Below are 26,885 nucleotides of genomic sequence, written 5' to 3'. Positions count from 1 at the left end.
TATGGAGCGTTTTAAACAGCAGTCGTACCGAAACTTAGCTGAAGGTGAAGTTGAACAAAGGGAACAGAAAAATAGACGAGGTCGGTGCTACGAGTTTCAATTCATCTTATTGTCGGAGGGAAGTAGGCTAAAGATCTGGATATAATGATGCTCTCGGCCGCTACTCGTATCAACTCACTGAAAAAGAAACTTGTGTAAATCTTATAGTGTACCTAGACTTAGCTGTAGCTACTTGACCGGGACGACCGAACTTTGCTCGGGGAACGCCGCTTACGTCGCGAACTTTTCCGAATAACAAGATACAGCGAGCAAAAATGGCTAGTTGCCCGACATTTTTTGAAGGTAAAAAACTATACAGATATTTTCATTTAGCAGCTCTGATCTCTGATGTTTCACAGCACGGCAAATGAGCAAATTCTCGTTAGACAGAATCCCTATCGGGGCGTTCTGATGAAATATGCATTCCACTAATCGAGTTTGATATTATACACGTCGAACACGATGCTGTGCTATTATCTTGATGCCTCTAATGGTTCAGGACGTTCCAGGAAGGGAAACGTGCGTAAATAACTATACCTACGCAGTTTATCAAGAGGTGCCCGTAATTTGGGAATTAACTGCGGTTAGTGGTGAAGATAGGGACCGGTTATCATAGAGCACTGTCTACGCTGTACCTATATACGATTCCAATTATTATTCAATTTCAAATTATGCTGTCAAGATAATAAATAAACTGTCATTTAATTATATCAAAAGGTATTATAACTGAAGACCTCATAACACTTTGCCAAATAAAAATACGAGCATTTATGAGTAACCAAAAGTCTCTCAGATTAATCAGTAAATTAAAATTCGTAAACAAATAAATCTCACTGTAACAGAAAAACAAGGTTTAATCTTATTTTTCATGGAAAAGAAACATTAAAAAGATTGAGGAACAATTGATGGTAATTAATGGCTATTTTCGAAATAGATGGAGCTCTTTGACGTGGCTGGTCAATAATGCAATTATTTAAGGCTTTAAGGGCATTTTAGTAATGGTGGTGGAAACTAGGACATCTGACCTCTTTGGAACATCGATGCTGTTACCGCATCGCCCTGAGTGCTTCCGAGAGTGCCTCGGAATACTAAGAAACAGTTTCCACAACTTAGGCCTTATAGCCTTCTCATTGAATCACTGGATCCTGAGAAAATTGCGCTTTAGACTTATTGTAGGTTCCTTTCTGAAGACACGTTCTGTGGTGTTTATATCCGGATAAGTGGATTGTCTAACTGTCAAAGAACATTTGAAATTGGTTCAGTAATTCCTGAGGATAGCGTTTTAGCACACAAACTCTTCAGCTTTATAACTTTAGCAGGATCTCTATATACGGATATACTGATATTTTGCGTTACTGAAACATAATGATATATATAACTTATTTTACCTTGATACCCACCAGTGGACATTTCAATCAACGAAACGATCAAAAATCCGTTGGTATGAAAAACCTTTAACATGTCTTGTAACTTTTGATGACACCACATTCCCACTCGCCACGCTCAATGGCTAAAGTCGAAGAACAAATCAGAATACGCATACGAAAACCAATTAATTATAACGATTGTCTAAAGCACAAAGTCACGAGCTTTTGATAGTTCAATAAAGCTCGTTAGTACCTATTTCAACCTGAGTTACTTTTACGAACGAATTCACACAGCTTCAGTGAGTTTACAATGATGTTAACCCAAGCATCTTGTAATGGCACTTATACTGTTTCTTGATACCCCTGACTATGAAGGACGATGCTTAGGCTTTACGAAAACCTTTGACTAGGGGTGCGTCCTGCGTGGGTGAATCAACGCGATCTCGATGCGAGGCGATTGGGAGCGAATTCAAGTACCTACCTCTATGCTGCCGTGCGTCACGTGCGTTTGGTCACATAGACCACTTCAGTAGAAATCGACTGTTTGTTGTTTTCGCGTCGCTTCGCATTCTTATCCAGATCGCTGACATAGGACGCACTGTAACTACTCTATGGACATTTGGACAATTGGACAAGGGTAACAAATTTACCCTGTCTCTCCTTTAGGTCTGAGGCTTTGTAGGTCAATAGCAGTACATTATTACGTTGTAGCAAGTCTCGAAGTTAGTTTTGAAGTAGGCGCAATTTGGTGATCAACTGTCGCTAACAAATCTATTTTTTTTTGTTCAAATCGAAATGTTCTTGACCAGCTTATTGGGTCATGTTGAAAGTAAAGTTACTGTTATAAGGGAAAATTAATTCCCTTTTTTGGTAAAGTTTCGGTACTGTACTGCAGTATTTCAGGAAAAGAAAAAAGAATACTTTAACTACGGTTACCGTAACTGTATGCCTCAGGAATTTTGTTCTCAGGTATACAGGTAAGTACGGGAAAAGGGGTAATGGAATAGCTTTAATTATGAAATGGATGAACCCGCTCCGTTTTACGAAGAAAAGTAGATAATTTTGTACTTAGGATTTGAATGCTTGTACTTATGTTCTTACTTCTTTTTTAAGTATTTTCTACTGAAGGCTGTAGTCGCGGTATGCTTCGTGTATTCAAACGTTTGATGTAACTTTTTGACTGAGGTTTCACTTTAAGAGTTACAATGAACAATTTACAGATCTAGACATAATTACAGAATTTTCAGATCCATTTACGGAATTTGCGGATACCTATATCATATTTTACAGAGCAAAATATATAACAGATAAAAATATATAATATTAGATAACAGATAATTTGAATTTTCGTTCACGCGTCTACACGCCATATAAATCTTTAAAAAGAGTGTTTCATAAGAAGTTTTCTCTACGCCTCCACAGACATGTAATAATGTGGGTCCGATTTCCCATTTGTAAAGAAAAACGAGAATAAAACAAGCGTTTCGAATCCCGTGTTAATGTAGGACGAGAGAACTACGGAGCAACTATCCGAGTACTGTTCGCTTTGTACATGTTAAGCAATGCCAACTTTTACCCGACTACAGCTGAACAAAGGGTAATGTTTTTTTTTACCTGAGTGTGAAAATATCAACGGTGTGTATTGAATGCACTATGCAGTTAAATTTTTCTGGACTCTTGTAGCGAGTGGGAAAGTCTCAGGTACCAGGAGCGCAAGTTGAAATATTTAAAAGATACTAAACCACGAATTACGTTTATTAATACGTAGGGCTAATTAGTGAAATTCCACGTCTGAGGACATACGTGTTTCCCGATAACTACTAACCATGAGTCACCAAGTCATCAGTGAAAAGTATACTTAGGCAAGCGTGCTGCACCTTCGACCACATCGTCGCTTACCATCAAGTGAGATAGTGGTCAAAAACGCAAGCCTGTAGACAACAAAAAAAAACATCAAAGATATTATATAGATATTAAATAGTACTCTTGTTATTTAAGTACCTGTGTATGTTACACAATACAGCCCATCAAAAAGAATCAACGATTTTATTTAAAAGGGTTCCTATCAGTCCAGTCGTTCCCATATTTTACAAACACATTTGTTGAAAGCCTTTTGATGGAACTTTCCAGATAAAAATAAACGATCAACATCACTCACGATTGCAGATATTTCGTGTGTTGTTTGTAGATTTTCAATTTACACTCACGTTGCCCAAAAAATAACAAACTAGATAAATGTAGTAAAGTTCAGACAAAACTACAAATAGTGTCGTATCATATTAGCGGTGTGTGCAGGTAAAACCAATAAGCGGTCGGATGCTGAGACAGCAAATGGTATTTCAGACACCTGATAAGATTAACGCGCGAACTCACGTCTTCACAGTCACTAAGAAGTACCGTACGTCTGTTTCCATTCCAACGTTATAAATTGAGTCTGCACTGAGCTGCCTCTGTATTACGGTCTCATACATGAGGTTCAATAATGTCTTTAGCTACAAGTACGCCTGTGTCCCAAGAGAAATATATACAGAAACTCGCAATGCACTAAGCGCATTAACTACAATACAACGCGTTTAGTTGTAAACATAATGGCTGACGGCTGAGTCGACTGATGGTATTTGTCTAGGTAACTAATGGCGGTCATCGTATAAGACGCCGAGCTTAACAGGGACTACATTTGTCTTGCAAATTAACAAAAGTAAAGTATGGCCTTTCAGATCGGCAGGTTAAATCGTCAGCGGTCGGCGGGCAAGCGGTGTCCCTCTTACAGTAGGATTAAGTTGAATGCTGAGATTCTTCGGGGATCCATTCATTTGGCCTATAACAGAGTGGATTTAGAGCTCTTTGTTAGTTATCGGGCTGAAGCTGAAGTCCGCCGTGACAAATTCCTTCCACCGACTTTATTAATGGCTTATAGGATTAAATATACAATCTGTTATAATACAACGAAGCCACCGCGATGAGCTGTTCTTAGTTTATTTGTTTGTACAATTTCGGGATTAGGGATTTTCTTGTACACACTTAATATAATATCTTAACCGCTTCACAAGTGAGAATGAGAGTTTAAAGCCTGGCAAGCAATGTTATCGAGTCATATGGAGCTATCCAGTTTCCAATTAAGTAAGAGAGGAACATAAATTTCCCGCCGTCGACGCCTGATGGATAGTTTCTAATTAATGTTTTAAAACGTATAAAATCTATTCAATCCAAAATTAATTGATGGTCTAATACTACTGAATATAAAAACCTCTCTGAGTTATAAAACAAATAAACGTTTCCAATAGTTTTTAATTTGTAAAGGACATTGTTCCGGCTCCATACATGTTCTGCCTAAGAACCGTTCGAATGGAAAGTGACTTCTATAAACTCTTAAAATTATATGGAATCCTATGAAATAAGTTTTCACGAACGGACACTTCAGGAAACTAAAATAATTACGAAAAAAGTTAATATTTTGAGGTTATAAATAAAAAATAACCAAGGTTGCGTGAAATATCAGAGTAGTATTATCAAACTACACTATACAAAAAATCAACAATACTATGTACAGCTCTATATGTTCTCTTCTAGATCTAGGAAAAGACTACTCTACTAGATACTAGGAAAAGAGATAGTAAATAGTCAAGTTTAAGATAATTCTTTGACAATGATCATTTTATAAAGTTGCATTTTCTGTCTGTCCCTTTGAATGCTTTAGATCTTTAAAACTACGCAATGGATTTGGGTGCGATTTTTTTTTAATAGATAGAGTAGGTCAAGAGGAAGGTTTACACCAAGGTTTTACATTGCCACCGTGCGAAGACGGGGCGTGTGACTAGTTTTCATAAATAAGTTTCCAAAATGGAAGAGTTCCATTCACCACAATTCATAAAATATCGATATTATTACGATGGAGAATTATTTATTTAAATGATTGTTACTACTTTTATATTAGACAGTTACCTAGCTATCTACATGCCATAAGGCGGGAATCGAACCCGCGGTCTATTACCAAGAAGGCACAGACCATACTAAAAATGTCATTACCACACAAAATAATTTAACAGTTAAAGTAAGGTTTACCAATAACAATGAAAGAGGTTTTCGAGGATGTGCAATAAAAACAATATTTATATTCAATTAAAGGTTTTTAATCATCAATATTTCTCAATAATATATCTAAGAACTGAGCTTTGGTATCTCGCCCAGCTTAAATACCAGATAATAGTCATTATGTGGGCACAACAGCCCACTGTTCTACGCCCAACGATACAATTGCAACAGTATGCCTGATGGTAGGAGCTTCTTACAAAGTACACAATTGCGTCCAACAGTGCATTGCATCTTATTATGCTCGACTGCTTCAGACCAACACGTCGTACATATAAGGTCATGAGCTTCAACCTGTAATAATAAATACAAAAAATCATTAGTAAATATTAAGTAACTTGCAATTGTGGCAATTGATTTGAAAACCGAGAAATTGTGTGCTTATGAAAACATAAGTAGGTATATAGTAACATTCTTATCAAAATTAGAAAAACACTTTCGTAGACCACTTACCATACGGGGAACAGTCCATTGTTGTATGCAACGAAGTATATCTTCGTTTTCTAATACCAAAGAACCTCCAGCAGATCCACAATTTATACAATATACTATATTCTGCATCCATTGTTGTAATTATAATATAACTAAATTCGATCACAGACAGAGCAATATCCGAAAATGCTAGTAAAATCCAGTTCTTTACACAAAGCCGAGTCTACCAAGTACGCAATCTAATCGGAGTCCGTAATCAAGCCAAAGTTGTTAGAATAAAACCATGAAACGCATAGAAAATCACAAAAGAAACGATAGTCGCAAAGCAATCAAACCAATCAAACTGACTTCTAGCAAACTGACTGAAGTACACCAGTGTTGCCAATTACGAAAACTATAATCCTACTCGAATGCCAAGCTAGAAATTCGCGATTCGCTCAAAACCATCTTAAAACATTATACAGAATACTAGCTTTTTTCTAGCTAGTCAGTTTAGGTATTTAAATGAATAAAGTGTTACCAACTAATTTTAATAACCGACTTCGGAAAGTAGGTTCTCAATTCGATCCGTATTTACCGAAATCCCGAAAACTTCCGAAACTGGCAGCACTGGCTGACGGAAACATTTTATAAGGCATCAATAATTGTGACCCTACTTTTTATTTGGAATTTATTTATTTGAAGTGTCCGTGGAATACTAAAATATGTTTCAAACAATATAAAAATAAATAAAAATTATAGTATAATTTATATTCACATCGGTTCTTAGGCCAAAATTGAACAATGTCCTTTGTGCATAAGTATGGAGTGCAGCTCGTAAAATTTTAGGAAACCAGTTATACGGCAGTCAGGGTGCTATGACCAGTGTTTATGCACTAAGATTACCAACTTCCAGTTTAATTGCTGAACGTGACTTAAAAGTTTGTTCGTACAATACCCTCTGGTAGCCACGTCTTATATACTTACGGACCATACGGACGTACATACAGCTCTCGGCAAACTTTTTGTCGTTGCACGGAATATAGCACGAGTCTCAGAAATCATTTTTAGGTAGATATCAGCGGGTGGTGAGTGTTTAGCCAACATGCGCGTACATTGCGTACATACTTGTGTTCCGAATTTAGCTACAGACCGCCATTGCATTTTGCGAGGATACCTAGGTACCCATATAGTGACAGTTAGGACATTGCCAAGCTAGGAGGACCCTGAAGGGGTGTAGAGATGCTGCATCTGCAAATACATTCCACCCTTTTCGTTTATTAGCACTGACACCGGTCGCTTCTTTTCATTCATCGTTAAAAAAAGACAGTCACATGTGGGAATTCAAAGGCTATAAAAAGATCATTGTATTGTACTGGTTTTTGCTTCAAAAGTACCAAATAAAGTTCAATTGTAGGGTCATTATAACATGTTGCTGGACTTTTTTTGTAAACACACCTTAATTATTTAATATTCAGGTGCGAGGAGGTAAATAACAAAGGTATTTAAGTGCCTACTTACATACAAATCAGTCTGGTTCAAAATTATGAAAAGATCAGCAACAGCTGTCCGCCACACGCAGTTTTTTGTATAGCGAATTTGTAATCTTCAATAAAAAACACATTTTGTCTGCCTCAGGTTCAGTCGGAACATCTTTATTAAATAATGAGCGGGAAATACAAAAGAATTAACATTTTATTAACATTTACACATAATGACTTAGACACCATAAAAAAAATACAAGACAGTGTAGTTTGCAACCATTAGGGGCAGTTCTTTTTTACCTTACCAAAATAAGTTCAACTAATAGGCGTTATGACAAAAAATTACCGTCTTCAAGATTTCCAAAAAAACGTATTCCTCATTTTACCGCAAAAACTAATAACAACAAAGAAATGGCATTTAACTTTCGTGTGACGTCATTCGTGCGTGCGTACAAATTTTACGGAGCCGTGACGTCACCAGTTCCCTGTCTTTGCTATTATGTGTAAAGTAAGCGTAGAAGTAAGAAGAAAGTGTAAATGTGCGTAAAAGCTTAGTAAATTTTTATTTTGTTGCTCCAATTAAATGGTCTGAGCCCATCTAATTAGATTTAATAATTTTTAAAACCTTGCTTCGTGGCTAATGCTTTAACAATAATATCCTTATTAATATTAATTAAATACTCAAAGTCGAAATAATAATAGCTCATAAACGTACAAACACGTTTAAATCCTTTGACGATTGTTCGAAGCCGCAGCGCAACCACAGCGCACTTGAGCAACTCGATCCAACTGCAACTCCTCTATTTCTGAACAACTATACCTTGACATCTGCGCGCGCGCCATTGAGCGACCACTCGAAACACATCAATACATTACTGTATTTATTTAAAGATCAAAGGCCAGGCCCCTTAATTAATTTATGTCTGATATAATTCCAGCCAATTGAACGCCTAGTTGATCTGGGTTCGATACATTAGAAAGGTTAATTTTATCGGCGGGGAACCAGATTGTATTTTTTTATGGTGGATCTTTGATAACGTAATACAATGCTTGGAAATTTACAATTTTCCACATAATATCGCCTACAGATTTCACCTAGCTAACTACAGACTACTGCCTGAAACTTTGAAAAAAAAATCACAATAGTTATAGGTGTACTATTCAAATATTTTTCACCGAAGTGAACAAATACAGCACATCAGAAAATATCAACAACACCACAACGCGAACCAAAACAAGTAAATCTTATAGACATTATAATATAATACTGGTATAGTTGTTTTTGTCATATTTATGATATACGAGGCACGATGGGGTGAACTGACAATATTTGCCACCACTTCCTTCAAATACGAACCAATAAAGCGGCTAATAATATCCTTTGAAGTTGTGTGGACATTTCAAATTCAATAATTTACTCGATGTTAATATCAGTCTCATCTTTGGCAACTTTGGATTTGAATACGCAATGGATTCAGTTTGCACAAGTGTGATTAAAGCATTATGATTAATTGTTATCAAGGGTCGTTTCCCTGTCTTAATTACATAGGGGAGATGTTCCCAAAACGGGTAAGCTAACGAAAGATGTTAAATAAAATAACCAAGAACATTACATGCGACTTGTTTTTGTACTCATAAGGTTGTTTATATAATAAACTTTGGAAAACATAAGACAGTCTTAGTAATCTTCTTCAATATTCTGAAAAAAATCAAAAAAACTAAACCCCTTCGAAATACCCGCTTTGCCCTAGTGGGGGTCCTAAAACGGGTAACGCCTTTGGGCAAAGCAGGTAATGAATGAATATATGTGATAAATGAATTTAAAAACATTAAAAAAAATATCCTAGCCTCCTATTATCCAGGAAATCTTTATTGTTAATTAGTCTCCTTAAATATGTTAAACAGTTGTCTTATTTTGATCAGTCTAGATTACTCTTTTACGTCATTAAATGTTACATTTGAAATTATAATGCTACCAACAGATAATTTTGTTAAAAATCAAAGAAAAAATATTTAAATTTCTTTTTCACGCTGTTCCTGTTCTTCTTCAGCTCTCTGTGGCTTTCTTTGTCTTCGATTAGCTTTCAGTGGGATCAATTGAGGAAGTGCCCCTTATTTTATTGGTGTTACATGATGATCCTCAGGTTGAAGAAGGATTGTAGTTTGTGATGGAGTCTTGCATGGTGTTATAAAATCCTTAAGAATTTGTGTTTCTGCCGTTATATCTTGCATGGTGTTGAAAGTTCTTCAATATACTGGTGCCTACTGGTGTTGGAGTATGAGGTGGACTTATAGCTTCGTCAAGAGGTTGCGGTCCAGTTTCATAACTTCCACATCCCAGGAAGCATTTAAAGTTTTTCTTTTATATTTATTCACCCAATTAAAAAAACAAAAAAATAAAACAAATTAGGTATTTTTTACATTTGAGTCAGATAAATAATGGCACTGGTCAGCTTAATACATATCATAAATTATTCCAGGGCAAATCGGATAGTCACCCGTTATGCCCCTACCCGTTTTGCCCAAAAGCACGTTTTAAATTTCAACTACCTTAACCATAAAATAGTAAACAAGGAGACCACTAATTATTCACAATTAATAAGCATATAACATGCAAAATGATAATACAAAACTACGAAAACCATATCTTACACCATATTTAAGTAGTTAGCACTAGCATAATTCGATTTTTTTTAATAAGTTCAGCAGAAAACTTTTTTTACGTCTTACCTCGAACACGCTCGCTCCAGGTGCGCGAGCCGACTGACCGTGATCGGCAGGGGGGTAGTGCACCACTCTACACTCACAGGTTCACACTAAGATCTATAATATTCGAATGGCAAGGCCTACCCGTTTTAGGAGGGGTACCCGTTTTAGGAACATCTCCCCTAATATCTATCAATGTTGAGGTATCAGAGGAATTTCCTTTGTAATAAAATATGTTTGTTACGTCGAATCATTAATAAATTAGTAGACAGTATTATGACTTGCATGTGGAGACAACCACAAGGATGTGGGCGTGAACAGGATTGCATTACCTTACGCAAGCACAAGTAGATCTTAAGTTGCCTTAGTCAAACCCTGTGGCTGTCGGTGGAGCTAGTAGGAATGCAATTTAGATTTTACGGTGATTATGATTCTCAGGAAATGTTATGTTATTTTTTATAAACACTAGTTGCGTGAAATAAAGGAACACAAGATTGTAATTTTTTGTACAAATTGAGTTTTATAAGACATAAATACTGAATACATTATCATTATTATTTGAGGTAAATTATGCAGTGGCGAAGCCGCTTCTAAAAAGCTTTCAACATTTTATTTACACATGAAAGCATTTGAATTCGAACTTTTATTTTAAAGTACAAATACACCGCCACATCACAGGTTTTCATCAGTTATCAGTTCACAGTTTATCGTAACTTTTAGGCTAAACGAACAGTAGACACCATCATCCAATAAAACTTTTCGTTGTGGTTATTAAAACTTATTTAATTGAGTCGCTCGTCATGCAGATGGATCAACGTTCGCAGTTTTAAAAAATATTTTCAACCGTAGTCTAGTGTTACTCTTGTTCGGATACGCTAACAAGTGACAGAAATAAAGGAAAAAGTTTGAACAATAAAACGTCAAAGGCTACAATAGTTCGTCTGCCGTACATAGTCGTCCTACACAGATTAAAAATAATTGTAGATATTACGCCCTTATCTCTCAAATTATTCGTGAAACCATAATACATGTAATTTAATATACTTGAATTTAGTGCTTTATTGTGATATTAATTGAAACCCCTCGGCGATATAAATGAAAGCGTTTATTCTCACCGCCAGCCGACATGTCGGCGCCGAAATTGTTTAAAACAATTATTGCTTTCGCTATATTGATGAATATCCTGAAACGAGCACCATTCCCGTACTAAAGCCTCTTTATTATGTAGAGCGAATGAACGTTTATTTAATTCGTTGGGTTCTGTATCTTATTTGTTTTGTTACGAATTGCACGAGTAGCTATAAGGAATTGTCAGAGAGCAGTGACGGCACACAAACAAGACCGACAGTGGTTAGTGAAAAGGTCTCTGGCGGGTGCGTAATCTTTTCTCCATGTACCAAATCCTACCCTATTACCCTTAACGGTATTCTTATTAGGGGGAGCTTCGCTCAACCGCTTGCCCGTCGCGGCCGCTCCTCCTCCCCTTCTTTCTGACACACACGCATAATAAGAACTGTATTCTATTTAAAATCTCGCTTTGAATATCAATGGTTGGCTTATAAATGTGCTGGCCTTCTTAAATTCCCTGTGCCTTTGACCAAAATTATGCCATCGCGTACTTTATCACTCTTTTGTCACAACACGTGTGCCACGTAACTATAATATTAGGGCACCACATAGGTATCTAATATGACTGTAGGTAGGTAAGTGTGACCTACATTAAGGTTACAAACGCGTTTTTAATGGCTATAACTCTTTATGACAAAAGAAAAAATATAGCGTCCTAACTTACACGTGTATGTCACCCTTTATAATATGACCCTATACTTGAATCGGTGCGAAAACAATCCTATTGCTTTTTGTATAACCGACCTCTGTATTGAATTATCGTCTGTTGTCCAATATTGGACGGAATACACTTAACGAAAAGGTGTCCATAGAGATTAGGGTGATTAAAAAGGCTATTTAAGTCGGTCCTCTTACACCAGTGAGATTTATGTTATTTGAATAAGACGCAATTCGCGTTGTGATTCTTAAAATCCCTTGAGGCAGCTGTGTTGTACTTTTGTGTAGCAGACTGGATATGTTCCGAGGGGACTCGGTACACAAATGGGGTGGCCAGTGGAAACGATAGAAGCATTCAACGTCGCATTGCCGCACTTTGCATAACAAAAATGGTAAAGTACGCAGAAGTATAATTGACGCCAGTCTGTGTTTCAGTGCTGGGACCGTAATCAAATATTCAGTTTCTCGTTTAAATATCTTAATGTTTCGCAAAACTTTGTTTGTTGTCTCTGTTACTGTGTAAGTTTTTGATCGTACTCCAGTTAAAAATGTTTGTCTGTAGTATAAATAAGTTAATGTTTACGCTGGAATGGCTGAAATATGAAGCGGACATCCATTTTTTTTTTCTAAATTAAGCAGCTTAATTCACATTTGCCTGTACAAGTTACGACATTTTGAGCGCTACATACCAACATAGCCATATAACTTGATAAAGTTCCAAATTGAGAGGTCAAGTGACAACTAATTGAATAATATCGAGGGACTCTTTACGAAAATATCATTAGGCGATGACTGGATGTTTTTTCTTTGGACCAGCCTACAGAGGGACCTTTGAGAAATCAATTTATTCGGCGTAGTCGTCATGTAAAATAAAGGGATGTAAGGAGAAGCTCAACAAATGTGTTTCGGAGATAAATAATAACGATAAAGTCCCTCGATTTGACCCACCGAGGAGATTCTTTATATAACGCCTTATCTCATTGTGTTGGAGCCGCTCACAAAAAAGATCATTGGTAGCCTTTGTTATTCGCGGAATTGAACTTGTATGACGAATTGTGATGTAGGTTCCTACATAATCAAAATGTAATTTAAACCCGTAATACCTTTTGGTTACCTGGAAGCATGTCATTCTATAGGTATTCTATTCTAAATTCCTTACGCAATCCTTTGAAACAAATTCTATTAGCGTCTTTACTTTCCTAGCACTAAGAATTTTTACTTAAATTGGAAATAAAAAAAGTTTAAATGGTTGCACAATATACAATTAAGAAAAGCCTCGTCGGAAAATCATTTTAAAATACATTTTTTAACAATACACCTTGACTTTGGAAAAAATAAAAAAGCACAAAACGTTTTTTAACTCCTTGAAGATATTTTTGTAGAAGTGTAAAAAGCATAAAAAGTAACGTAACTTGTGTAAAAAAGACTTCTAGACCAAAGTAAGAGCGGTCGCAATTTTGACGAATAGTGTTTGTCACGTTATACAACTTATGCACTAAAAAGTATAAGCTGTTAGTAAGTCATAAAACAAGTAATTCCATTAATTTTGGGACACTGTCCTCTAAGGTATTTTGATTTAAAAACCAAAAATACAGAAAGTAGAAACCTTCACGGATTTTTTTATATTCGTCGTAATGCAGGCAATTTAGAGTCGTAAAGAAAAATTCAAATTACGAATTGAGAATCTCCTTTGTTATAAAACGAAGAGAGAAAGGGAACATTAAGTGGCTCCTAATTGAAACCAAATAGTAACATTTCATGAATAAGACCCCTTTATATAAAACTTTGTCTTCGTGGCATTTCTAGTGAAGTTGAGCTGCTGGCCGCAACAGGATGTCATGTGCATTCACTTCGAAAATATTCCTCGGAGTGAATTGAAATCGCGCAACTCGTATAAAGTTGCCACCGTGTCCACTTGTACCGGGATCGATCTCCTGGGATAAGGTGGCACTCACAACTATTCTTATTAAATATTTGTTTCGCTTCGAACGTTTAAAGGGTTTCCTGTATATCTTTTCAGGATTCAAGCGTGTATTTCAGAGTTTCCACATATCCTTTTCAAAGGCGCGGTGTCTGACAAATTACAGTTTTGTTCGGGTGTCCCGGAATCTCGGCATAAAAGGGTCGTAAATCTTAAAATGCATTTTTCATCCTAGCTCATAAAACGATGACCTAAGTGCAAACTTTTGGTGCAAAACTTTCATTATTTTATCCATATCTATTTTACGGTTCATTTTTATTTTCAGAATCTCAACTGGTTAATGAATTTTAATCGTAAAGTTTTAACTGGTTTTCTATCCATTTGGAGAGTTCACCATGGAGTGTAATTTTATTATTCTTCTAGCGTCGATGGCAATATAAGGAATACTGAATATTTAATTAGTAAAGTTTACGATTTAAGTATGCATCGTAACGCTGAGCCGTATAATCTGAGGCCACACTTGGCTTCCCCAATCCCGACCGGATAATATTTAACCTTTTGTATTCAAACATTATATTACGACTATTTAAAGAAAATAGGGCATTTTTTAACTAAAACTATATATTTTAGAACTTTGTGTATTTGCTACTTTAATATAACTTTTAAAATAAAACTAGTTCAGGATTGTCAGCTTTGATTCCACAGAGGTGTAGATTTTCTCACAGTGTCCTCTACTTCATAAAGAAATCTTGAAAGTGGAACAAAATTCAAAGCAAATGCGAATAGAAGCTGAACGAGTTTCAGCTATTGTCGGTGTCGCTGTATTCTTTGTTGGCGTCTGATACGAGGAGTAATGGTCTGTTCAGCTGTCCCACACATAAGCGCCTACATTTTCCGCCTGATAAATGTAAGGAGGAATGTTCTAAAGAATTCGCAAACTATAGACAGATTTCAATCAATTAGGGGATCTGATTTCCACGCGATAATGTGCTAAGAGTTTCTCGGTGAGATGTTCATTTGGAATTAGCGGGTGTAATACGTGGCACACAAGCATTTCGATGCTTTATGAGTCTGAGCGGCATCGGCACGGGCGCGCAGCTTGGCGTCACCGCAAACGACTGTTTAATTAAGCCAACTCACGTCACCGACCAAATAAAGCGAAATTAGATTTGTTCACCAATTGTCAATAAAATAAATCTTCGTGTATAATTACGTATCCTGTTCCCGTTATCCATAAAAGTGACGACAATGGTCGTGGCTCGGGCAGCGATTTCCCGACTTTATGGCCGATGGCCAGTGAGTAAGTACGTGACAGTGGGACGCGCCGAGCGCCCTGCGTGCCTACGTGACCCCACGCCACGGAAAAAATACGCGTGCCATCTACCCACTGCAATAATTTAACTTTACGAACATTTAATAGTTTAAAATTCAGGCTTGATAAACTCCATCCGTACGCCAGTCTGATTTTAGATGTAAGCCATAATGGATAGCTTTTATTAGCTCGCTTTTAGTGAATCGTGGAGTTTTATACCAGTGTTTTCATGAATTTTACTAGTTTCATATTTGGCAATGATTTTAACTACGAACATAAAAGCGATTTTAGTAGTGCCGAAGAGCTGGTCGAATAGTGTTAGTAAAAATATTATATTAACAAGACCTGTAAGTCCGTAATGAGAAAAGTTTCGTACTGGAATTAATAAATTACACGAAGTTTAGGGCTACATCGGTGGATGAACCTCTTTCGTGAAAAAATGGAGTTAAAATGTTGATACTTTCATTTTGCCTACACTATCTAACTTAGGCTAAGTGTATTTTTCTAGCGTCAGGAATGAATTATTTGAAACGTATAGTTACTTGAAGCGAATGGCTAAGAGAGTTTATGTAATGAGTAATAAACATATTCATAAAGAAGCCACGCTGTCAGCCTTAAAAGCTTTTTGAGACAAACGTTTTATTCATTTAGCTCTATCAAGTTACTCAGACAGGTGCTTTGTGCATACTCACCGTTTCGAGATAATATTTTTGTTTACCATAATTAAAAAATAATTATATTAGAATTGAGGTTTCGGAAAAATAAATATTAACACAGACCTTTAGTAAGCAATGGGCAGTGTTTAGACTAGTAGCACATTATTTATATCGTGTCAATCATATCGAAAATCATCAACCATTACATGATAGGCAGTGACAACTATAATTTCGTCTGTTTGACACATTCTAGAATCAGAGCTTACCTCAGGAGCATTCATGGGCAATAATTCAGTCGCCGACGCGGACGAAATCGCTGTCACAGGTCCAATGTTCCGTTAAAGTACGTAGCACATACATCAATGCCATACTTACGTTTAGTAGCTGATACCGATACTGCCCCGGGAATTGGATGCAGCGTCAATATTGGGCCGAATACCGTCCGGATCTATCGCCTCGCTTATCGTCTAATGGATCACTCACTTAAATAGGCAATCATTTCATGTAGAACATATTCGATTTGTACATAACACACACAAAATTATAAAGAAGACATGAAAGGTTTTGATACGAAGGTGATTATAATTTAATCCAAGGTATTCACAAACAAATACGTGTGAAATATGTTTACGTTTGTATTCATTCCGAATGTGTTTGTACCCTTGTTTACGTGTAAAATTGCGTGATAAATTGAGAGAAGGAAAAACGTGGATTACAATATTTTACTTTATCTATAGTGTTTCTTGTTGGGTTTACTTGGGCAGTTCGATATTTTTACACCACGTGAATATCTTACAAAGAGAATCTACAATTAAAAATACAGCTCACTGTATGAAATAAATGTTGTTTGTTATCGAACAAAATGTTTACGAGTCTAACTAAATGCCGGGCGGATATGGCACAATACAATGTAGTAGGCCAAGGTTAAGGGGGTGAGTTAAAGAATTCTTTCTCCCCCGCGCTATATAATACAGCACGTAAAACAGTGGAGTTGTTCCAAAAAGTGTGGTGTTTTCCAACAATGAATCAAATGGAAGTTCTCGCGTATAAATATGATGAATGTTTTCACCGCAATATTACAGTAATGCGTATTCAGCGATGGTAATGGGTGACGTGCGTCTCGAGATAGCGCGCCTGGATCGCCTCTGACGTATCCTGTTTACATCGGTCGAATCCTGCGCAGCATAATAAGCAGGCCACATTCTGTTTTCTGCTTTAATTCCGAGATTAGCATAAAATAACTTAAGTTATCGGAGACAGCGTAGAAATATTAAGAAGAGTTATGAAAGGGTGTACGTAAAAGGAAGGGTAGCATTGAATTTGAATTACAAAAAACGACATTGTATTAACAATAAGCCTGTTACGAATTCAAAGCTGTATCCAATAAGCCGGCAAAGCTTCTCTGCAGGGTTAGATTTATTCAATTGTTCAACGACATAGTGGCAATGTCCTGCTGTTTTAAATACCTGATCCATATTCACGAGGCGTCGCCGACTCTAGTAGGCGCTAGGCGACTCCAATTCTCTTTTATTGTAGTGCTTTTAAAATGTCAGATATGTTTCGTTGAAGTACTTTAACATAGTCCATTAAAAATTCTTTAAAGCCAAAGTAATTCGCGCGCACAACAGTGTTATTTACAGCAAGTTCGTAATGGCCATACGTTAGCCAGTTTACGAGAAGATATCAAACGTTGTACGCCATCAACGTGCCTTGAATGTAGCATACCGCTTGTTTGTTTCATACTGTACAGTTGATAAAACAAGTGAGCTTCACTTCACTTTACAACTTTGTTAACAACGAAATAACAAAGTCTCCCTTGCCTCAAGCGTATCATACAGAGAATAATAAATAGATTTTTATACGGGCAAACAATCACCTGCTTCCTATTTTGCACATTCAATACTTACTACCAGGAAATTATTTTTGATGTCGATAACAAGTAACATAGTTGAGCAAAAGCCAGGTAGAGTGGGTTCTAGGAATATTAATATTTCTTAGTTATAAGGGGATCAATTAGTGAACATAATAATTTATTAACAAGGGATTTATTTGAAAATGCTTCTTTAGTTTTTATGGCATTTCTATGTTCTAGTCCAGTTTATGATGGAAAATAAAAAATAATAACGCAAAATAATATCAGTTACGACAGCATTAATCCTATTCGTCTAACGTCACCGTGAATTCTTAGTTCAGATCTTTATAATGGAAATTAAAATAAGCTTTGCACTCGTGACAGAACTAACAAAAGGATTTCTTTTTTTTCATTAAGGTGCGAATAAATATTTCGGAATTCACGTAATGGATGCCGCTTAGTCGGCGCGTCAAAAAGCCTTTTGTTATCTGCGCGTTATTTTTCAGGGGTTTGGATTTCGCGGACAAAGCGTAACACATATTTTACAAGGCTGTAATCTCGTTCCTAGTTCACAGGACTTGAGCATTTTTTACACTTACTGTGTTAATAGGCGGATTAACAACGTTTTTACTTGTTAAGACCTTACGTAGTTTTAGTGCCGATAAATTGTGAGAGGGCTGAGGGGAATTCCAACGTTTCGCTCAACAGTCTCTCCTCAGCGAAAGATATAACTATGGGAATAGATATCTTATCTCACGAAAGCGAGTGCGATATAATACGTGTGTAAATGTACGTACATTGTCTTTGTATGATTTGGCGACTCGACCGCTTCTGAGCGCTTTCGAGGTTATACATACAGAGACAATGTGCATTATATTTACACACACATGCATGGCTCACTCGCTTTTGTGAGGTAATTATAATCATTTAAAGCATGCTCTATAAAATAAATTATAGTAAAATGTCGCAGTATCTCGTAAATTACAGCATAATATAATTAAGGAACATTAATAGCGCAATCATTTACACACAGCTGACTTCTAATCCTTGCATTGAGGCGACGGAAATTAAAACTGGATAGTTAAACGACTCCAATGTGATTTTAATGGCTGTTGGAAATACGACTGTTTGCTAATGGTGAAATATGTTTCATATTTTACTTAATTCATGTATTTTATGAATGGGAAATCATATCTTCACACGAGTAGTGTTAGGTCTCAGAACTTCATTGGATATAACCTGTCAAAGGTGCGTAACTCGTAACGTGCAGTCTCGACAGGCTTAGGTGCTAACGACTTCTCATTTTGTTGACATTTCTTAGAGGTGTGCGAGGAACTGGGCCGAAGGCGAGTTACCCATTACTCAATGTCTTTTGTCCATGGGGTATATCCATACCTTGCTGGCCCATACCATGGCTTCCTTGTGTGCTTCACCGTGCTCTTGATCCATGCTGTGCTGACTCAGGAATATTTTCTCAGGTCCAATCTGATGTAAACACCTGCCTTTCATAATAATAGTGTTCAGTGAGGATCTGCATCAATACGAAATAAACACCATAAGAGCAAGTTGTTCTTGAATATTTGGGGAATAGGTTCCCACTTGTTATCAGTCTCCGTGGGCTGAAATAGGGAGAAATTATATTAAAAATTGTATTTACAAATAACCTTCAGGAAAAATTACAGTGTAATATAATTTGTTATATACATAATTTAAATTGCCAGGCGAACATATTATATATACAGCTGAAGTAGGTATATTATTTTTATCATAATGAGTACCTATTTTATTTTTCTGCGCGTGTGATTGAGTATGCGTCCCTATTTTACCTATCTACATACATTGTATGTTGTTACAGAAATACGAGATACCATTGGGTGTTCCTGCTGTGGTCAGCAAGTGCTATGCTGCTGGGGTGCAGCGGCGCTGAGATCACGTGCCCCGACGAGTGCAGCTGCCGCAGCACGTTCGACCCCGAGGCGGGCGTCGCCGTGCGCGTGGCGTGCACGCGCGGCCACATGCGCGCCATCCCCGTCGACTACATCGACCGCGACGCGCACATCATCGTCATCGCCGCCCCGCCAGACAAACCCAACGACCTCACCATCGGACCCATCTTCACACAACCCACCCCATTCGTCAACCTGCGAGAACTACACATCGTCAACTCAAATGTTCCTTCCATAGGCCAATATTCCTTTTGGGGACTCCAAAATCTTAGGTTAATTAACCTCACTCACAATAATCTCACCAGCATCGGAGCGGACAACTTTCGAGGTCTCATAAATCTCACCGACTTGTACCTCGATCATAATAACATAGAACAAATGCCGAGCGAGACCTTCCGTCATTTAACTTCATTGAGGACATTAACTTTGTCACACAATCAAATTACTACTTTGGTGCCTCGACTATTCAGAATGTTGGCGAAATTAATTGTTTTGGATCTGAGTGAGAACCCTCTCACTGAACTGAACCCAGAAGTATTTAAGGATATTCAACATTTGCGTATTTTCAAATGTAGAGGATGCCTTCTGAGGCGGGTAAATACGCAGATATATCATTTGGCATCCAACTTGGAGGAACTAGACTTGGGAGAAAATCAATTTAAATATCTTACATCAGACGAGTTTATAAGCTTAAAAAGACTTAAAAAGTTAAGACTCGACGGCAACCAACTATCCGTAATCGTGGACAACATGTTCGGGCGGAATCGCGAGCTCCGCGTGCTGTCGCTGGCACGCAACCGCCTCGCCCTGCTGGCGCCGGCCGCGCTCGCCAACCTCACCAACCTCACGCACCTAGACATCAGTCACAACAAAATAGACAGATTCCATTTACAAACGTTCGCACCCGTCGTGGATTGTTTGAAAACTATTAACTTCAGCGGAAACAACTTGGTTCTTAATGAAATTGCCATATTACTGCAAATATTGCCCGAAATTCATGGCGTCGGACTGGCCAACCTCTCGCTTCCAGATATACCACCGAATTTTTTTACGTACAATGAGCACCTCGTGGCTTTAGATATATCTTGGAATAAATTAACTAAATTTCCATACAAACTTCTTACAAAGACTAAGTTTTTACAGAGATTAGATATATCGCATAACAAGTTACAAACACTGAGTGAGCTGGATTTGCAAAGGCTGGAAGCGATTGCTCAAGTTAATTTGGCAAAGAACACTTGGCGGTGCGATCAGTGCTCAGCAGGGACCATGCTCGTGTACATGACTACGACAGTGTTGAACTCCACGCTGCGCCATCTTAGATGTTATTCCCCTTTTCGTTTGCGCGGGGTGAGTTTCGCTGAGATGTCGTTTGACCGTCTAGATCCATGTCCGACGACGCACGAGGCACAGATGAGCGTGATAGCGGGCCTGATGCTGGTGTGCGTGGCCGTGCTGGCGGCGGTGGCGGGCGCGCTGTGCTGCACGCGCCGCCGCGCCGCGCACTACTACACCAACGAGGAGAAGCGGCGCGAGCACGAGCACGAGCACCCCGACGAGCTGCTGGGCCACACCGAGCTGGGCAGCGTGGCCACCATCCACGCGCCCTACCACCTGGTGCCCAAGGGCAGCTAACGTCGCGCCCGCTCGCCGGCGCCGCCTCGCCGCCCCGCGCACCACGACGCGCACTGTGTCGCCTTCGACCTGCCGCTGCCGCTGGCCTCCGTGTCTGCCCACCACTGTGACGTCACCTCCACCCGCTACTTCCCGCAGCCCCCTCCCCCGCCGATGTTCGACACTAATGACATCTGATACGAGTACGAGTATGAAGACGATCTTGTGTAAAACCAAAGAACTGAACAATAAAGTGTTTTTAGTATATTTCTATCCTACTTCAAACGTAAAATATTTTTACTAGTTAGGCTTTGTGTATAAATTTCCAAAAATATAATATTTTTCTACAAATGAAAATTTATACTGTACATATAGGTTTATAAAACGCGACCTGATACAGGATTAGACTTTAGGAGAGATTTACTAAGTGAAGTGAAACATGACTGGGGTAAGTGTTCGTTAACAATTTGCATTGTTTTATTTATGAGTGTTGCAGCCAAATTGTTTGTTTTGCACAAGAGCTGTACAGTGTAGAGGCCGCATCAATGTCAAGAGCTCAGTTTCCAATTAAATCGTATGTTGTTTGCTTTATATTGTGCATCGCAGCAATCAAACTGTTAACTAAGTACACATATCGGTTTTCACAACTAACAGCTAATGCCTGCGGGGCTTCAGTTATTTAATGAAGGTGTGTATTTCCAACGTCGTCGCTTAGATTTTTTAAGCATATGCTTAAGTACAGATTTAACTACTATTTACAGTTCATGTAGGTCCTATTAACTGGTGATTTTGAGACTATCGAAAAGAAAATTCAGTGTACGAAATTATAAGATACGTTTCCACAAAGTTGTAACTCATTTTCTGAAACAGAAAATAGTGATGTTTATCAAGTTATTTGAAAGCTATGGATTGGAAAAAAATAATTCATAAGCGATATTTGTAATATTTTCTAAACATAAGCTCGTATAATCTTACACCTTTCAGAAGCATTCCACCAATTTTTTGTCGTCCCACACGATTCGGGTGGCATTCACTTGAGCTTCGAACTAAATTCATAAAAGAGCTGTAATTCTGATACTATTTAGAAAGAAAGCGTCCTTTTCATTCAGTCAACTTCGTCAAAAAATGAAAATTTTCATTCAATAGTGAACAAAACAAGTAAGTATCAAATGTTTTTGAAAAGATTAACTTTTTTTTGTTGTTCGTGGCAAGCGAGCAATTCGGCTGTGACACAATTATTTCATTGGGCGATAACGAAAGTATTGTAAACACGCATGAATAATAAACTGGTTTGTAACACGGAACTCAATTATTAACATTGTGTAAATAAACAAAGCTCTTGTTATTTTTACTCATAGGATAATTAAATTATTGCAACTGCTAATTTGGTGAAAACTGATATTATTTATTTATATGCTTATTCTAAATGAAATGCTCATTGACGTAGTTTGTAAAAATCTATGTGATGTTAAAATTAAATTGTACAGATTTCTATAAATTGTGGCATAGTGCCAAAGATAATTTAAATATCAATTACTGAATTAGAAATTATTGTTTGTGAGCAGATTTTAGGATTGCGACAGTTTTGGATATGGGTAAAAAAACATTCAAATGAGAAGTGTAATTAATAAATCTTAATTATATTTTCAGCACGATCTGAACGATGAAAATAATGTGAGTATTCGTTGTTTTCAAAATTCCAGAGCCCATCAAAAAACTGTTGCAACCTAAAATTTATTATGAGAATGTCATAGACACCAATGAAATTCGGCTGACCGAAACATGAAAAGAATTTTGTCATATTCGAGTCTTACTTTTGTACATAGTTACCAAAAGTATAAATATAAATTATAATAAATTACATTTATCATAAAACGGCTGAGCAGAATAATATTTGTAGGACTGTATATATTAATTGTAAAAGTAATATAGCCACCCGAGGGCCGGTAGTCTGTGTGAGTTAGCAAAAACAAGCAACAAACCACGCAGAGGACTTTCCGTGTTCGTACATGTAAAAGGATGGTCAATATTTAACTAAAAAACATATATTATAAAATACCAAACAGTCAGGAAACTGTTTTATACATATAATATTAAAAAACTTATATCAAATAGCACTATGATGAACGATAAGAACATTCCGACGAGTTTTTTTTTCTTGTGTGTGTTAAAATAATATCATCTTGTTAGGATTTCCAGTTGTCGTTACCAGCACGATACTTCAATACTTCCCAAGAGAGCAGTTTAATAATCTTGATGTTCCTGGTTTTTTAAGCTGCGATAAAAATTATACTCGTTCTTCTGCCAAAATAAAAAGCTTGAAGCGAGGTCACACGTCCAAACTAGGAATTGCGAAAAACTTGTAGTTTGCGCCAACACTGTACGAGTTTGTACTTCTTCCATACTAAGCGTGAAGTGATTAACAGAAAAACTAGAAGGCTTAGGTGCCTTCGTGATAGTCTTAAAGGTCTTATGGATTTTCAAAATCTACCACAAAGGCGTTCACATACCGCGTGCGATAAAAATCTACTTTCGGAAACTTTGCATGAACAATTCCTAGTGTACCTACATTCATTCATAACAACACATAATTTACTAAAAATACCCGACAATTACGACTACAGTTTTCAGCTTAAACTCCTTTACAATAAATAAAAGCTACAGAATACTTAATACGTACTACATGACCTGGTAGTTACATAATGACCAGAACGGACAGCAAACAGCACTAACGTGTTGATAATAAAGTGCTAAATGAACACGATGTTTATCAATTAATCAGGCTTAGCCGCGGCACACAAAAGGTGTATGACCTGTGGGTGCTAAAATAATTAATCGCGCATTGTTTTTAAATATGAACTCATGACCACAGATTACTATAATTTATGTAGCAAGCTACAGATACGAAAGTCAAATTGAACGGGATTATGTAGTTCCATCATGTCAGTTCTGGAGCTGCGATCGCATAATCATAGCAAAGTGCTACTGCTCTCAATTTAAAGTGTTACCGATATCAAGGGTTTAGTAGACAATTTTTAAATTATATGTTTTGTCCATCAGAAAATAAGTAAGGTCTGGGGGCCCTGGGATCTTGCTCTATGTGATTTAACCCTAAGCTACGTAGCTGTGGGTTTTATTAATTTATTTCATGAATCATGGAAATGCTAATGATGATGGTATTTCGTTTTTTAGATTAACTAACATGCTAAAATAATCAAACGAAACACGCGAAAATTTCGTACACACAGAAGTTTTTCAAGTCATTCGTTTGATTATTTCAGTATAACTTTTTATTGTGTTATAATTCTTAGGTACTAGGATACTTCGACAAACTCAAGGTTAATACATATTTACTTACTGTAGTTAGCATTCCGTTTAATGCATGTAATTATAAGATAAGTAGAACATCTCTTGGGATGATCAAGAGAGAAATATGTACCTAGTAATGATTTTGTTTTTTTTTTTTATCTGTAGGTGTAGTGTTTATTTTGAAAATCTGCTGTGTGAATGTGAGAATGAGTGTGAGATTCATTAGTAGGTTATTTAATCATTTCATATCCCTACGTCTTCAATTGGCAGAACCATATTTGTTTTGTACATTTTTATGACAATATGCCTAAATTACACACATAGGTATGCAAAATTAACAATTTCTCTTTTCATTTTTATTTAAATTACAAATGAAATTCAAGAGTAAATGGCGAGATAGTGGGTTAAATATAATTTGATGTCATAATAAAAAAAAACAACCAAAAAAAAATAAATCTGTAAGTTATTTTGATTTCAATGGATGTCTACCTAGTTTAAGGTTTTAATTTATTCTGGGCAGCGTGCACCAAGCCGCTGCCATGTAAGAAGAAACACCAATTAAATAATAGTTGTACATAGTAAACAGAGACGTATATTTTTCAAAAACAGTATATTAAATGTAAACTACAAAGAAATACAATATATAAAACAAAAGAGCTATACAGTAAAAATAATTGTAAATAATATAAATAATTATTTGAAATCAGAAGTAAAACAGAGAAGTTGTAGTATATTTCGGTCGGGTTAGTTTTGTCCGGGAAAAGAAGTCGATTTTGTCCATCAGTTGAACAATGCCAAGTGTCACGTTACAAGCTCGCTATTATTTCGACTCCATGGATGAAAGGATGGAATGAATTGTCCAGTGATTAGTTGTATATAGTTCATTATAAAAGTGCTTATTCACAGTTTCAACATTAATCATGTCGAATATAATCACAGAGCTTAATGAAACATACTCATTGGATTTACATTTGAATATAACATAACATTCATTCGTAACTATACAGATTTTGTTATACAAAAGTCTGGTTGGGATGAGAGCGGGGTTGAGGGAGGGTAGGGGGGGGGGGATATAATTTGAGAAACACGTAATTTGTGTGATTGGTTACGTGCCGACGCACTAATTAGGTAAACACTAGACAAGTGTTGTATCTAGCTGAATCGGTACTTCATTGTTTGAAATAACATTTATTACATAAAAAATAGAGGTAATATCTAAGGAACGTAAACATTAAACATCTTTCAGAAAATTAAAACACAAATCTAGAACTCTTAAACCACACAAAGCCAGTTGTAACTGGATAGAAATGACGACAGAGACTGCAAATTTGACCTGCAACGATATGCAACTTTGCCCAAACACCATCCTGCCTGGCACATTAACTTTGTTGCTAAGTTGTTTTATGAACACGAGCAACAAATTAAAGTAGTAGTAGAGTCCACGTGAAAGGACTCGACCGGGGAAGTACTACGCCCATACCCATTTTTACCGGCACTCCCGGTTCTAAGGTATGGGAGCCGATTTCAATTACAGGCACATGAGACATAACAACCCTGCCTCTGAGGCATAAGTGTTGCACGTCAAATAAAGCACATAAGACCTAGTGGAAAAATAAATGATGGTGAAAAAAAGTTGGATTCTATCTTGAAGGTTTACCATCTTTTAAAATATAACAAAGACCGGTGAAGCTAGAAAACACTTTTGCTTTAAAAGTGATGTTAGGGTCAGTTAAAATCTTGGAAAGCTGAGTGCAAAAGCTAAAATCATATGTACCGCTGACGATAAAGTGAACAACACAAAGGTACTGAAAAGTGTTAGAAAGACTTTTAACATCAACCACGCGTGTTTCAAAGAATGCTTAGTATTAGTCTAGGTTTACATTATATTAGGAGCTGAGCAGTGAGCTTTTGAATATTCAACTTATAAGAGCCGCGAGGATGACCAACACGAATACCATGACGGCTAGAAGTAATTTATTCGACATGGGTTAACACCGGCAAATTTGATGTCACATTACAACATCTGTAAAGTTACGATTGAAGACTGTCAATAAGGAAACAATGTATTATATACAACAGATCACTGTAAGGTACGAAACACCAATTAGTTAAGGGGTTTATAGAAAACCGTCTAGTATTAAATACTTATTTATTGGACCTTTATTTGTAAGCTTGTCGGAGTGTTCGTAAAAAGTATTATTTCGAGATGGCTGTACATAAAAGCATGTTGATACGAAAGATACAGAAATATAACTGTCCATTCACGTTATATCACATGTAATCTGATATAACGCTATTTATAGAAACGTCTATTATTTTCTAAGCTTCGTCTTAAATTATATTTGCTTAGATTTCTGAATAAGTTGAACGAACCTATTGAATTGGGTGTTTATA

The 26,885-nt window shown here is 36.9% G+C and overlaps 1 protein-coding gene across 1 annotated transcript in view; it reads left to right on the top strand.

Annotated features, from left to right (window-relative positions):
• LOC124645025 (leucine-rich repeat-containing protein 15-like) overlaps window positions 1-21,203 on the top strand; it is a 36,899-nt gene extending 15,696 nt beyond the window's left edge. The window contains exon 2 of the mRNA XM_047184764.1: window positions 19,478-21,203. Coding sequence (XP_047040720.1) covers window positions 19,478-21,203 — 1,726 coding nt within the window. The remainder of the gene's footprint in view (window positions 1-19,477) is intronic.
• The last annotated feature ends 5,682 nt before the right edge of the window (window positions 21,204-26,885 follow it).

Source organism: Helicoverpa zea, chromosome 31 (genome assembly GCF_022581195.2).
Source record: "Helicoverpa zea isolate HzStark_Cry1AcR chromosome 31, ilHelZeax1.1, whole genome shotgun sequence".
NCBI lineage: Eukaryota > Metazoa > Arthropoda > Insecta > Lepidoptera > Noctuidae > Helicoverpa > Helicoverpa zea.
Note: the sequence above shows the minus strand (reverse complement) of the source record. Positions and strands in the feature narration are given on the sequence as shown.